This window comes from Eurypyga helias, unplaced genomic scaffold, assembly GCF_000690775.1.
Source record: "Eurypyga helias isolate BGI_N326 unplaced genomic scaffold, ASM69077v1 scaffold16355, whole genome shotgun sequence".
Classification (NCBI taxonomy): domain Eukaryota; kingdom Metazoa; phylum Chordata; class Aves; order Eurypygiformes; family Eurypygidae; genus Eurypyga; species Eurypyga helias.
The window spans coordinates 28,744-42,979 of record NW_010249638.1 but is presented as its reverse complement, the minus strand read 5'-3'; the positions used below and the strand labels follow the sequence as shown (position 1 = coordinate 42,979).

At 40.2% G+C, this 14,236-nt stretch overlaps 1 protein-coding gene across 1 annotated transcript in view; it reads left to right on the top strand.

Annotated features, from left to right (window-relative positions):
• The window catches only part of GRID1 (glutamate receptor, ionotropic, delta 1), a gene marked incomplete at its 5' end in the record, with an annotated part of 102,118 nt that overhangs the window by 61,697 nt on the left and 26,185 nt on the right, over nt 1-14,236 (top strand). The window contains 4 exons of the mRNA XM_010151442.1: nt 3,218-3,319; nt 4,395-4,592; nt 6,610-6,934; nt 8,325-8,463. Coding sequence (XP_010149744.1) covers nt 3,218-3,319; nt 4,395-4,592; nt 6,610-6,934; nt 8,325-8,463 — 764 coding nt within the window. The remainder of the gene's footprint in view (nt 1-3,217; nt 3,320-4,394; nt 4,593-6,609; nt 6,935-8,324; nt 8,464-14,236) is intronic.

Sequence of the window (14,236 nt, the reverse complement as noted above, 5' to 3'; positions counted from 1 at the left end):
AGTTCTTTCCTCTGGTTTGTCTTTGTTGGATGATATTGAGCTTCTGGTGTATAGCTAGGACTATAGGATTCCCAGCAATATGGCTATTTCGGAAAGAGAAGCTAGGAATCATAGTTTTAGCATGTCTTTTGGTGGAAGAAACAACTGCCATACTTCTTTAATTTCTTTTTGAATCACAGAATGGTTTGGGTTGGAAGGGACCTTAAAGACCATCCAGTTCCAACCCCTTGCCATGGGCAGGGACACCTTCCACTAGACCAGGTTGCTCAAAGCCTCATCCAGCCTGGCCTTGAACACTTCCAGGGATGGGGCATCCACAGCTTCTCTGAGCAACCTGTTCCAGTGCCTCACCACCCTCTCTGGGAAGAATTTCTTCCTGATATCCAGTCTAAACCTCCCCACTGTCAATTTCAACCTGTTACCCCTTGTCCTGTCACTACAGGCCCTTGGAAGAAGGTTTAGGTTGAAAAGCGTTATTAAAGTAGCTGTTTTCAAAACTTCAACTCCTATAACCCAGTAACTTGAGAATCAAAACCCCACCCAGACTGCCTTTAGATATATGTTCCAGGCATCATTGATTTTTGAAATGCATCCTACAAGTGCTGATTCTGCAAGCAGTTTGTTATAACCAGATCTAAAAGCCCTCTATCTCCTATCAGCTGACGGTTGTGCTATAACCTTTGGCTTCAGACTGCTGGTAGGAACATGGTACATATTTCTTCAAAGAATGAAACGCTAAGGGCCTTATCAAACAACAGCAGTACTCATTGTGTTTAACAGTGCTGGAAATTAGTTTCTCGGGCACTGATCTTGACAGGTCAGCTGTCACAAATTGGCAGATCTATCTGTAAATACATCGGTCCTATAAACAAAATTCTGTCTGCAAGAAGTGGAAGTTAAACCCGGCACACTTCTCAACAAATGAAATGTTCTGAAGCACAAGGATGCGCAGGAAAAATCCTGTCTGGAAAAGGTTTTCCTCATGTTCCACTTATCATTTTAACTGCATAGTTTGTGCCTCCATAGAGAACACTATGGAGTTCTGTGCAGAAGTGAAATATGCTCCTCATCCTTGCATCTACCCCTGCTGTGTAAAAGAGGGATCTTTGTCTATCTCCTTTTGAATAGTTTTAACGCTGGCATGTTTCCGGCTCCTTTTAGGAATCCTTAGTGCTAACGCAGAATGCAAAACGTAGGGTATTCGAAAAGTCTAAGGCTTTGATATGAAACCAGATAGAGTTCTTGAAGGGAAAAGGAGTGGGAGAAGGACTTGAAATGGCAGTCCGCCAGTGGTGAAGTAACAAATGAATGTGTTACATTTCCCATTTTTTAATAAATATTTAATCATCATCTGTAGAACGTGCAAGCCATTTTGGCCAAAACCTTTCACATACCTTTATCCTACACTTACTGCAAAGGACCGCAGAAGAAGGCTTGGACAGTAAACTTTCTTTACAGGTTTGAGACTCAGTATATAACACACACACCTATGCTGGTCTTTGAGGTGTGTTGAACCCTACTGATTTATGTCAGCTGACAGATTGGTCAGTTTTGTTTGGTAATAGCAAAAGGTAAGAAACTTCTGGACGTATCTCAGAGCAAGCACCTACATCTGAATTTAAAATATACCACGGCTATAGGCATCTACATGTATTGCTGCAGACACTTGTGCAGAAGATCATCTGTCACTCCAAACGGGCATCACTGGCAGATATCTCAGTCTGAGAGTTTGAGATTTCAGGAATGTTATTAGAAAGCTGAATATTATTCAGTCATTCTCCTCCATCCTCCAGGTCAGTGGGATAAAATGAAGTGTGGCTTAATTCTTTCCGGTGTCTCAGCTTTGAAAATAGAGTGACGATGGAATAATTTTCATCAGTTGTGATAGTTGTGGTGGCTGAATATTCACTGAATGTCCTGTTCTTTTCTAGTTCCCTGTTTATTAGTTTAGTACAACAAAACAAGAATAAAGCCATGCAGATCTCGCCCATCACGTTTTTTTGTTGGTTTGATTTTTAGGCTCTAGGATAAAATTGAAGTCATAGAAATAAATCATGTAGGACATCCAGCCACAGGCATTTTCAGTGAAATAAGTTCTTTCCAAGAAGGTTTTGACTTGTTACATGAAAATTAGCTTCTGGCAGGAAGAAGCCACATTTCACAAATCTTTGACTATGTTTAATTTCTACAGGGCATGCCTTCAGCTAACACTACTTCCATATATGCAAGCATAGTATTGGTGTTTAAGAGTATAGCTGACAAAAAAGAAGGAAATGGTTTCTACTTGATACTATTTATGACTCCTGAAAAAAATGACACCATGGATTCTGTTTGAAGGCAAAAGGAGTGCCTGACTTCTGCTGATGAAGAGCATGCTTAGTTTGAATAATCTAAAGGTCACTTAAGATTGACTTTTCTATTGAAACTATTCTATTGAATTGTACTGCATTCCTTTTCAGAAAATGTAGTAAAATTGATTTTTAAATCAATACATTTAATTGAAAAAGAAAATATTTAAATTTAATGTTCCAGGGTGATATCCTGAAAATATGCACCCAGGCACATCTGGCATACGCATGAAGTTCTGGGTTCTGGTAGATATGAGATATTTAATCATCAGGAGCCTGGGAACTTGAGAGGCTGTCATTGTTTTACTGATGAGGTAGAATTAGGGCAAGAAGAGAGGAAATAGGACTTTAGATAGGATCTGAAGAAAGTCCAAGAGAGAAGAGGAGGCAGTTTGACACTATAGAATCCGTGTCATGAACTTATGACCACCAGTGAACAAGAATGTTATGCAGCAGGAAAACAGGTCAGTCTTTTATCAGCAGTAGGGAATGATTTGAAGAGTAGGAGGGGATCTGAGCAGAGAGGGAAATATGGGATAGTGAGACCATGGATAATCCTGAGGACTGTCAGGCAATAGAAACTTACTGGACAGAAATGTCATATCAGAGTGAGCTCTGTGAAATAATACGACAAATACTACAGAGAATAGAGCAGTTACATTACTGACACTGATGAAAACACATTGAGGCAAGGTACTTGTTTATATCTGTCCTCTGAATTTCACTAATTTTGATGCTGCATTAAAAGCACACACTTCTCTTATCCTCTCTCAGTTCTGGGTTCAGTCAAGCTACTGTTAAATGTTTATATAAATACTGAAAAATTTCTGCCTAACAGCCCTTCAGACTCACTGTACTTTCTGTTCTAGCTGGCCACGTGGGACTCTGAGAAAGGACTGAACGGTAGTCTGCAAGAACGGCGTCTGGGCAATGACTTACAAGGACTGACACTCAAAGTGGTGACTGTCTTGGTATGATCCTACTGAGTTCAGGAAACAAACACTCAAAAAGAATCTGACTGGCTATTTGGAGCACTTCCCTCAGTGTTTTTCCTTATCATTTTCAGTTCTGTATTTTTGGATGATTGGTTACATAAGCAAGGAACATAGATGATGGCCTTTTATTTTATGGGAAGCTGTGCACTGTCAGAGATACAGAGCATTTGTTTGCTTATGCTGCTTTTCTGCATTGTAATTCCTACTGAGCTTGGAACCAGCACCGAACCTGGGTGCACAGGGTGCATTCCAGATACTGTTCTCTAATTTAGATAGGCAGTTTCCAGCATGTCATGGATTTTACAATCAGATGGGCCAATTATGATAATCTAATCTTGGCTCTTGTACACTGAAGACTGTAAAATTTAATCAAGTGTTTCCTTCATCAAACTCATAAATTCCCATTGAAATAATCTATAACTTTTAGAAAGGCACAGTCTTTCCAAAAAATCGTTATGCTTCTGGGACTACTGTCTGGTAGTATCTTGAGTGGTAGTAGAGCTCCTGTGCTACACCAGGGGCAAATTAGGGCTTGAATGTATTCTTGCCTAAAATACTGTAGTTTGCAACTTGTACAATGTGATGGAGGGTTTTTTTTGTCATTTGTGTTTCTCTTTTCTGAATCATGGTGCAAATGGGAAGTACTGCATAAGATTGTTAGGGTACTCCCCCCGGCTTTCTTTGCTCTCTCTGGTGACAGTCAAGGTTATGATGTAGCTTATGTGGGAGGTCAGCAGATCCCTTCCATGAGAATGTCGGCACCAGGTTGCAAAGGCAGCCAACTTCAGTGGCTGTGCTGCCAGCAGCCCTGGCGTTCCTCCACAGGAGAGCCCACGCCTGACAAAAAAAGTACCACAAAATGCTGCATTTCCTTGGTCCCAAAACATACTATACTATAAAATAATAGCCTGTTTTTCCCTCAGAAGATTATGAGTGTTTCAAGATCTATACCAAGTTGTCCGGAATTAATTCAGGAAACATACTTTTGCCAAGAGAGGCAAATTAAAAAAACTTGTTTCAAGTATCAGTTAAGACATTGTTTTGTTCTCAGGAAGAACCTTTTGTGATGGTGGCGGAGAACATACTTGGGCAACCAAAACGATATAAAGGATTTTCCATTGATGTCTTGGATGCACTTGCCAAGAACCTGGGCTTCAAATATGAGATATATCAAGCTCCTGATGGCAAATATGGACAGCAGCTTCAAAACAGCTCCTGGAATGGCATGATTGGAGAACTGATTAACAAGGTACAGAGAGAAGTTGCATTAAAAAAAAAAAAAAAAAAGCCAACAAACAAAAAATATCTTTAGGGTGTCAAAGCTTTGTAAGGGCATTGTTTAAATTCTCCCATTCCTTCATTCTAAATTACAAGAGAATTAGTTAGGATACAAGCACCAGTACAGAATGCTTCTGAGCTATGGGTGTTTGATTGTGGTGTAAACTGTGCAATTTAAAACCTGTACATAAGATAGGAACTAGAGTCCATCATTTTATTTACTTCCAACTGTTCTCAACATAAAATATATCAGTGTAAATCTGTGTGTTTGCATAGTTCTAAGAATAAGAAGAGAGGACTTATGTGTGTGTGAATGAAAGACTATAGAATAAATATAAAAATATTTTTAAAATATTGATTACTATTATTTTAATTTTTGTCCTTATGCCTTTGCTACTTGTTTTTAGGTAAGACTTTATTTGGATGACTTTGTGGCAGTGTGTTTGATAATCATTAACTGTTAGACTCCAAAACAGGAAAAGTGTCCCTAGTAATGTACCATAAAGAAGTGTTTTGAAGGACCAGAATTTAAACTGATCTCAAGATTATTCACTCGTTTAAAACAGAGAGGACCAAATTTCTTTTTTTTAATTACAGCCTTGGAAATCAGGAGTAAGTTAATTGAACTCCTTTGAAGTAAATGGGGAAAGTCCGTAGCTTAGAATCTCCTGGAGAATGAAATTAGAGTGTATTTTGTTCATGTTCTTGCTATCTGACATGGGACAAATGTTAATCAAGGAGGAGAATCAAAGGAATTAATATTCCATGTTGCTGCCCTTTGTAGAAAAGGTTACTCATCTGCGGTGGAGTTATTACTGAAAGCGAAAGCTTTCTCATTATCTAGTAAGTAGGCGGCTCAGTATCTGGTAAGTAGATGTTTAGGAAGACATAGAAGCAATTAAAGAAATAGCAAATATGTGTATGATAATGGGATATTCTTGGTTGGTGCACGGAAATATAAAGACTTTTTAACTTATTTTGCGTTGACATAAGCTGTTTGAATTTCATTGACTTGAAAATGTGGTAAGAAATCCTGTTAAATTTCTTTGGAAATTGCTTTCTTTGAAGCAACAAAGTATCTGTTAAGGTATTTTTTAAATGGTATTTCTGCTACTAGCTTTTCCACTGACTCCAAAGGATTTCAAAGCAGACCTCCCGCACCTAATGCTTGCTTTACTTTCCCAACAAAACGTAGAGATAGGAAACAAAAAGTACATTCTGTTTTTTGAAGAGAACTGTTTTTATTAAGATGGAAAAATATTCAAAATCTAATTTCAGCTCTTCAAAAGCTTTGGGAATATTATTTATTAACTTCTGTTTCATCTTTCATTGAGTTCGCATACTCTTTAAGGACCCTCCACGTGTAAAACCTACTCGCTTTAAATGTTGAGGTCAAAGCAGTTTCAGGAGCGAAGTTGCCTTTGGTGCATTCTTCCTGTTACTGGCTTTTGCAATCACTTTATTCATTATAAAAAATAAACAAAAACTTGCCCCCCTTTGTGGTATGAAATCCCTTGATGAATACACACAGTTGGCAACTCTGCAGGGCGAACAACAAACGTTAGCTCTTCGCACCCAGCTATCAAATACACAAGCTAAATAAATGGGGTGTGTTTCTTACTGGTTGCAGTGCACCAGGTTATAATACGGTTTGGTGTTTTGGGCGTCCTTTGGAAAACAAGTGAGAGAGAAAAGTTAAATAAATTGCACTCATTCCAGAGAGGAGTCAGGGTGACACTTTTTGTTCTAGAATACTTTGATTATGTGTCACTGTTTTGCTTTAGACCAGTGCAATTACTGAGCGTTTAAATGATGCAACTGATTCTGGTTTTATTTCTCAGCAATTTATTCTGATTTGTCTAAACATGTTAAATTATAGAAAGAAATGTATGGAGCCACTTGGTTCTTAAAAAGCTTCTCCTTAATGCTCACGCTGGCAGAATTCATGGTGAAAGGAAGAGACCTGATCTGTTGCGTTTGTCTCGCAGAGAGCAGACCTAGCCATCTCAGCCATCACTATAACACCAGAACGAGAGAGTGTTGTGGACTTCAGCAAGCGGTACATGGACTATTCCGTCGGGATCTTAATCAAAAAGCCCGAAGAAAAAATCAACATCTTCTCTCTCTTTGCTCCTTTCGACTTTGCGGTGTGGGCTTGCATCGCTGCAGCCATTCCTATAGTCGGTGTCTTGATATTTGTCTTGAACCGTATCCAGGCAATCAGGGCACAGAACGCTTCCCAGCCGAGCCCTTCTGCTTCCTCCACCCTTCACAGTGCCATCTGGGTCGTGTATGGCGCCTTTGTTCAGCAAGGTACTTACTCCCTTATCAGCGCCACTGACGGATGGTCAGAGGTGTTCTGCCTTGGGTAAAGCAGGTCAGGACGCGTTAGTCTCGGCCAGAACGATCGAAAGATGAAAGAGAAGGCTCCTGTGTGGAGGTAATATGTTTTATTAGCCTAGCTGATGAAAGGTGGGAAGAGGTAGGTAAGCTTTTGGGGGTTGTGTTCTGCTTTTCTGTCTCTCAGTAAGTCCAGAGGAACCACAGCATGCTGGGGTTTCCACTTTGGGAAAATCACTGCCTGATAAATAAACTGCAGAGCTGCTTGGTGCAGAATTACATCACTTTTTGAACTCTGAAACTGGCACCTTTTCTAATTGTTTGAATGTAATTTTAGAAATTTATATGTTTTTGGACTGAAGTGGGACAGTTTATCTTTTGGTTCTTTGAACTGAATGGGAAAATGGTTTGTAGTCAAGTAGCTAACTTCACCCTTGGAATCTCTAGGCACAGGACTAATCCTGTTGAATTCAGTAGGATTGCTACCGTTAACGAAGTTACTTTTTAAAATAATTGTTTGCAGAATCTGCCAACACCGTTTTTGTCCCGTATCTATAATGTTAGTACTACTCTCGGAAGGCAGGTTTTGATGAATGCTAACATTCATGTTAGCATAACGTTAACGTTTCTCTACGCTCTTTTTTTCATTGTGACTGCAAGCTTATAACGCTTCAGCTGGAAAATCCTTACTATTGCGGTGAAACTTGGTCCCTCATTAAGGTGGCAGCCCTGTTGGGTTTAAGAACAGTGAGATGTAATCAGCACAAACGTACGCTGAAGTGACTAGCACGAGCTGTATGGTAAGGTTTGGTCTCCAGCAGTGCTCAAACATAACTGTGCCTGAAGCCTGCTAGACTGAAATCTTCAGTTTATTTGGTCTGTTGAAAAGAGTAACAAGTAATGGCACTCATGCTTCAGTCTTTGGAGATTTAAATACACCACAGATAGCACACAAACCTTTGGACAGTTCTGTGGGTTTTGTTTTCCAAGTCTAAAATGGTCATCGAGAATAAAATATTACCATATTCTGAACACTCATGATTTCATTCCTGCGTATAAGTTATGCCTCACTATTAAACTTTATTCAGGATATTTTTCATGTTCTGTGGATTTGATCCTCAATAATTCCCAAAGGAAATATTTTGAAAGATGATCTTCTAGAACAGTATCCAGGGCAAGAGATGATGTTTGTAAATTATCAGTCTCAGCGGAAGCAGTTCTTTTCTCACAGCGAAAGGGCATTCTGGAGGGGAGGCAGAAATGCAGAGGGGTAGCTCCAACGAAGTTTAGCATAACAGGACACACAGAGGGTGATAGTAAACGGAAGCTGCTGAGGGACCCTCATTTCTCTGTTTATTTGTAGGGAGCGAATCTACTGTCAATTCTGTGGCGATGCGCATTGTAATGGGAAGCTGGTGGCTCTTCACCCTTATCGTGTGCTCTTCCTACACAGCAAACTTAGCAGCATTTCTCACTGTATCAAGAATGGATAATCCTATAAGGTAAGAGCCTCTTCCTAATATGGAGCTGGAAACCTGGATTTCACAGAAAGGCATTATCCGTTCGAGCATTCATTCTTGCAAGAAGGAGATAACTCTAATAAAATACTCTCCTTATTTGCAGTGGCTGCTTTTCTCTTCTCAACACCCTTTTCCTTTGCTCCTACAACCCCCCAGCAGTTCTGACAGGTGCATGGAGGGGACAATGGCACTTTAATTGTGTATTTTTTCAAAGAGATGTCTTTGATGTTTATATGTATTTTGCTATACTAGAGCGCTCAGTGCTTCAGCTGTCCTTATTTCTTTGTTTAACATCAGAGAGAACTCTCACCTCTGGGGAATTATATAGCATCTGACTTTTCACCTTCGATGTGTAATTTTACGTTCTCAATATTTTGATATACACTCTTCTTTATACCATTATTTGCATGTAAGGTAATATAGGTGATCTTTTAAAATACAAATGGCCAAAATATAAATGGCCAGAATCTGTGTGATTATTTACACAAAAAGCTGCTTCTCAAGGACAAGATAACTGAACCTAAATCCAGGATAACAGATGCAATATAGCAGTTGTTTTATTAAATTTATATATAGTTCTCTACAGTTGTGTTGGAAATATTATGATGATAATTTACAGCTTCTGTAACAAACCAATTTTATCTTGCACTTCAGACTTTTTTCCCTGCTGTTTGCCTACTAATCCATGCCCAATGATAATATTTTCCAATACACCAGAGCTCTCAGCAGCTACAGACAGCTGCTAGTTATTTGGTGGCAATTTGTGTGTGTGCAATTTGTTGTTCTTCAGAAAATGTAAAGGCTAAAGAATGTTTTCACTTTCTTTCTCTCAAAACATGGACAAAATTTCCATCTTCAAACTGTCTGGGAGCACTGAGAGGGCTGTTGCTTTTCCATAGTCAGCAATGGCAGGATTAGAGCCTGGTATCTCATGTTTGGTCTGATGGTAATGGAGAGTTGGCCAGAGGACGGGCAGTGCAACACAGGCTCTCTTCCTAGAGAGCTGAGAATAGGATTTTAGGTGCTAGAACGTGACACAGTTACTCCGTTGGTCTCACTTGTTGATGCATTGGGAAAACAAGCACTGTAATCTTTGCTTGGCTCCTGAAATGAAAGCAATGACACTTAGGTGAGCCTGGCACTTAAAAAAGCTGCTTTTGCCTTCTTTGTGGTATCTGCACAGAAGGACACGAAAAAGTGCATTTCTCATAAACAAGAGTTTAACAGTATGTTAAACTTGTGTACTTGCAGCTAATAAAATGCTTTGTATGGATATAATAATAAAACCAGCCCAAAGCCATAAAAAGTTTTTGTTTTAAATTAATTCTCTGTTGGTTTGGTCAAAATAAGTGGGTTTTAACAGCAATAGAAATAAGAACTGCAAGTAATTTCTTGAAATAACATGAGCAACTAGCAGAATAGAAGTAGTGCCTGGCTGTAATGGGAATAAGGTTAAACTCAATGAATATAGAGCTCTTGAAACCCAAGCCAGAAATACTTTTCTGGAAATCTTGAATAATGATCTTCTCAAAAATTTATGAAAGTTCTAGTTCCTTCATGGAAGAAGAAATTGTCTGTTTGATCCACTGAGCACCTCCCAAAACTCAACCAAGTTCAGAGGAGGACAAAATTTGGGGTGAAATGCAGTGAGGAATCTGCAAAGACAGACATAGGTTTAAGAGCAGAACTGTGAATTACTAGAGGAGGCCTTTGAGTCTGATTTATTACAATATTTACAAGGGGTCCTGATTCCTCTGCTTATAAAAATGAACGGACATGGCTAGAACGTTGAGGGAGGATGTTATAGTTTAACCCCAGCCAGCAGCTAAGCACCACACAGCCACTTGGGATGGAGGGTGAAAGTGAGAAAACTCCTGGGTTGAGATAAACACAGTTTAATAGGTAAAGCAAAAGCTGTGCATGCAAGCACAGCAAAACGAGGAATGCATTCACCACTTCCTGTGGGCAGGCAGCTGTTCAGCCATCGTCAGGAAGGCAGGGCTCCGTCATGCGTAACAGTTGCTTGGGAAGACAAACACCATCACTTCGAATGTCCCCTCCCTTCCTTCTTCCTCTTCCTTCAGCTTGATGTGCTGAGCATGTCATACAGTATGGAATATCCCTTTGATCAGTTTTGGGACTTCAGTGCCCAGACGCCCTACTACTGTCGGAGATGGCAGCTGAAGAATTTCAGTTAAATGCCTCTCTATACCTAACGGTGGCTGCCACTTTTCAGGTTCCTGCTATCACATCCCCTCGTACAAGGTGAGGATTCAGAAGGAAGATAAGCACTCTGTTGTGATCCGCAACACCAGCAGAGTAATTAAGGTGCCAAACCAGAAAAGTTTAAAGTAATTTAAGCTGCCATAAGGTTCACTGCCTGTGCTCCAGCTATTTGGCTGTAAGGGAAGAGGTCTCTTTTAGGTGATGTCAGCCACAATGTGGATTATTCATATTGCCTGGGGTGTCTACAGTGGTCCCAGATGCTTTGGTTTAGGCACCTGAATCATTCACCAAATAATCTGAAATGGTAGCTGTCAGAATACTCTCCAATGTGGTCACTGCTTGGCATTACTGAGCCAGTTAAGGGACTTGCTTGGCTTGGCTTGCTGAAGGTGATTTTACAGTTTTCTGAATCTCCCTGAGATTTACTACTCTCGGAGATGTGGGCTAAGCCCTCTCATCCAAAACTGCTAACGCCTTAGGAGAGGGAATGGGGTAAAGAAATAGGTTCTCCAGAAACTCTGTTGAGCCTTCATCTATTTTTAAGCTATGGTAAAGATGTTTATATGTCCCCACTTTTTAGGAGAAACATCTTCTAAAAGGTTGTATGAGATTTAGAAGAAATGCTTTTCTTGAGAAAGTAAATTACTGCCTTGCATGAATGCCTTGTGGCCTGGTGCCTCAGCTCCCAGTACTACTTAGCTTCAGCATCATATGGAGTGACTATTCTTGCCTTTCTAAATTTGCCACTCAGCTTGCACGCATTATATCTTACATGGAGCCAAAAAATAATACTTACTTGAAATCCATTTTTTCCCCACCCAAAGAGGCATAATGAGTTATAGCTGAAAATTTGTTCACCAGCTGAGAACTACCAAATTCATCTGTATACTTCCATTGTTAAGAAAACAACCTCCATCTTCTCAGTGCTGCTGGCTCTCCCTCCATAGGAAAGTCCTCTGGTGTTCATTACTGCTGCTGCTAAACTGCCAGCAGCAGGGAAAATAGTATTATGGTACTGCAGTAGCTGCAAGATAGTTAAGATTTTCATTACAAGACTGATTTTCTCCCCAAGCCCCCTCCAAAATGCCTAATAAAAGATGTTTCAGCATCAAATTTGGCATGTGTGGTCTGTGACTAGCAGAATTGGAGTATGTTTGATTGAATAACTAGGTGTCAATCAACCCAGTGATCCTTGCCTCCCAAATTTCACTGCAAAATAAGTGTGTCATGGAAATCATAAATGATATTTATTAGAAGGGGCTTGGTGAGACATTCACTGAAGCAAAGTTGAACTGTTGGAAGGCAGATTTTAGAATTAGCATGAGAGATGAAAGCCCGCTGATGAGGGAATAATTTTTTTAAAATCTGGTATTGGCAAATTTCACAAGACATTTCCACCCTGCCGTGAGTTTCAGGGACTGCCTGTGCTCACAGAAAAGTGAAATACCCAGAGTAGGAGACACAGCAGAAAGCAGCTTTGATATGCTGCCTGTATTTCTGTATTTCCTGGCAGAGGCTTCCTAAATCCCAAAATGGGTTCCCAAGTCCAGGTGCCCAGACCCCACATAAGAAATGCACCTATCTTGGAAAGAACACAATATACTCTCCTTGGGTTTTTCCAAACCCTCAAGGGCTTTATCTCAAGCGTGATAACGCCTGGAGGCACTGTCTGCCTGGCCTGGCTGTGCATGCTGCCCGGCTCCTCACGTGTCCCGTGTGCCCATCACTCATCCTGCTGTGATAGGCTTGTGGGGAGGGTCAGAACGTGGAGTTTGAGACCCACATAAAAACCTCTGGCCCTTCAGGTGATCAAGGATGGCAGAAAATAGTGTGAACCTTCCCCAGCTGTTCTTCCCCAGAACTTCCATGTTCCAGTTGCTAGCGGTTAGCACTTTTGCACCCCTTGCTCTTTTAATCCTGCTTCTTTGAGCCCTCGGTGCTCTCATCTTCTCTGCCTCAAACTCACAAGAAGGGAACAAAGGCAATGTAGTGGTTGCCTCAGGATTTCTGCATTTGTGGAGCTTCACCGGCAGGACAGTGAACCATGAAGCAGGTTTCCCGACCGCATGTGGGCAGGGGAGGAAGATGTTACCCCATTCCAAAAGAGAAGGCGTTTTATGCGAATGTGCTGGTGGCAACCACTTTGGAGCTCAAGCTAGGAGGTGGTGTTCCATGTTCTGACTTTGTAAATGAGCAATTCTTAATTTTTGGTTTTATCTAGAAATGTAGGAAATGTTTAGAGCCTGTGCTAATCCTCAACAAACTTGTTTAAACCCAAACAATTTCCATTTACTATTCTAGTATTTGCCTTCAGAACTGTGTGCAGCTGAGCAGTCTTCTAGTGGGTCAGTCTGCCAAGTAAGGGCTGAATTAGTACATGAGAGTTTGTTCTTTCTTTTGTCTTATTACATTTTCAAGCAGCCCTTGGATCTGCTGTCTGACCTTCCATTTGTAATTATGAGTTTAATTAGCAGTGACTTAACTTCCAGCTTCATTTCATGTTAACAAGCAGACTACATGCAGTTCCGTGGCTGCACAGATACTCTGAAGCTCAGGTTTAGGAGAGCTTGTCTGACAAGAGGTTAAGAATCATGCAGGGAAAGTAGGACATCGAACAGTAGGCTATTTGCAAATTCAGGAGAGTTTAAATGTAAGATTTTTATCAATTTGATCTTTCACATTCGCACATGCTATGGATGCTTTGAAAGGCAGCTGTATATATGCATTCAGGGACTGCATACAAACATGGTGTATCTGCTTTTAAGTTCACAGCTGTTGTTTTATGATTTGGGATTTCCTTATTGGCATTTTAATCCCTAAATTTCTTGTGTTTTGGTGACAGCTGAAGGTTTACTGCAGCTTGGTGGGGGTGATAGTCTGGCCCTGGGAAGACTTGGGGGCAAATTCTTTTTCTACCACAAGCTTTGTTTGATCTCGGCGAGCTTAGCCTCCTCTCTGTCTCAGTTCCCGTTCTGTACTACAGAGTAACAATTTTTTCATATCTTATATGGCATGTTGTCAGTTTAGTTGCTTTAAAGCTGATGGCCAGAAATGACCATATTTTAATAGCTCTGTGGGTATCAAAAAAGATAGATTTTTCTGGGTTGCATATAAAACAGTAACAATGTCAAAATATTTTGAAAGAAAATGAGGAAAGTATTTTGAAGATGCCAGCTAGAGGGAAATGAACAAAGGTTTCATCTTCTGTAGTTAAGTGGATTTGATAGGGCTGGTAGCAAGAGCCTCACAGGAATTTTGCCTTGAAATTCCTTGTGTTTGAAAACAGCCTTTCTTTTGTTAATATCATACGTAGCTTTCTAAATATTTAATTGGATTTTTTTTTTTTGTTTAATTTTGTTATGTTCAATTTGTATTATGTCTTGTAGTGTCTGTGCAGCACCTCGGGCACGTTGGCAGGAGGCATGTATGAATGAGCATGATAAAGAATAATTATCGTGATTATTATTTAAGGCCTGTGAGCAAAAGCTTCAATCATTAAATAACTAGATTAAGTTCATCCGTAAAAATG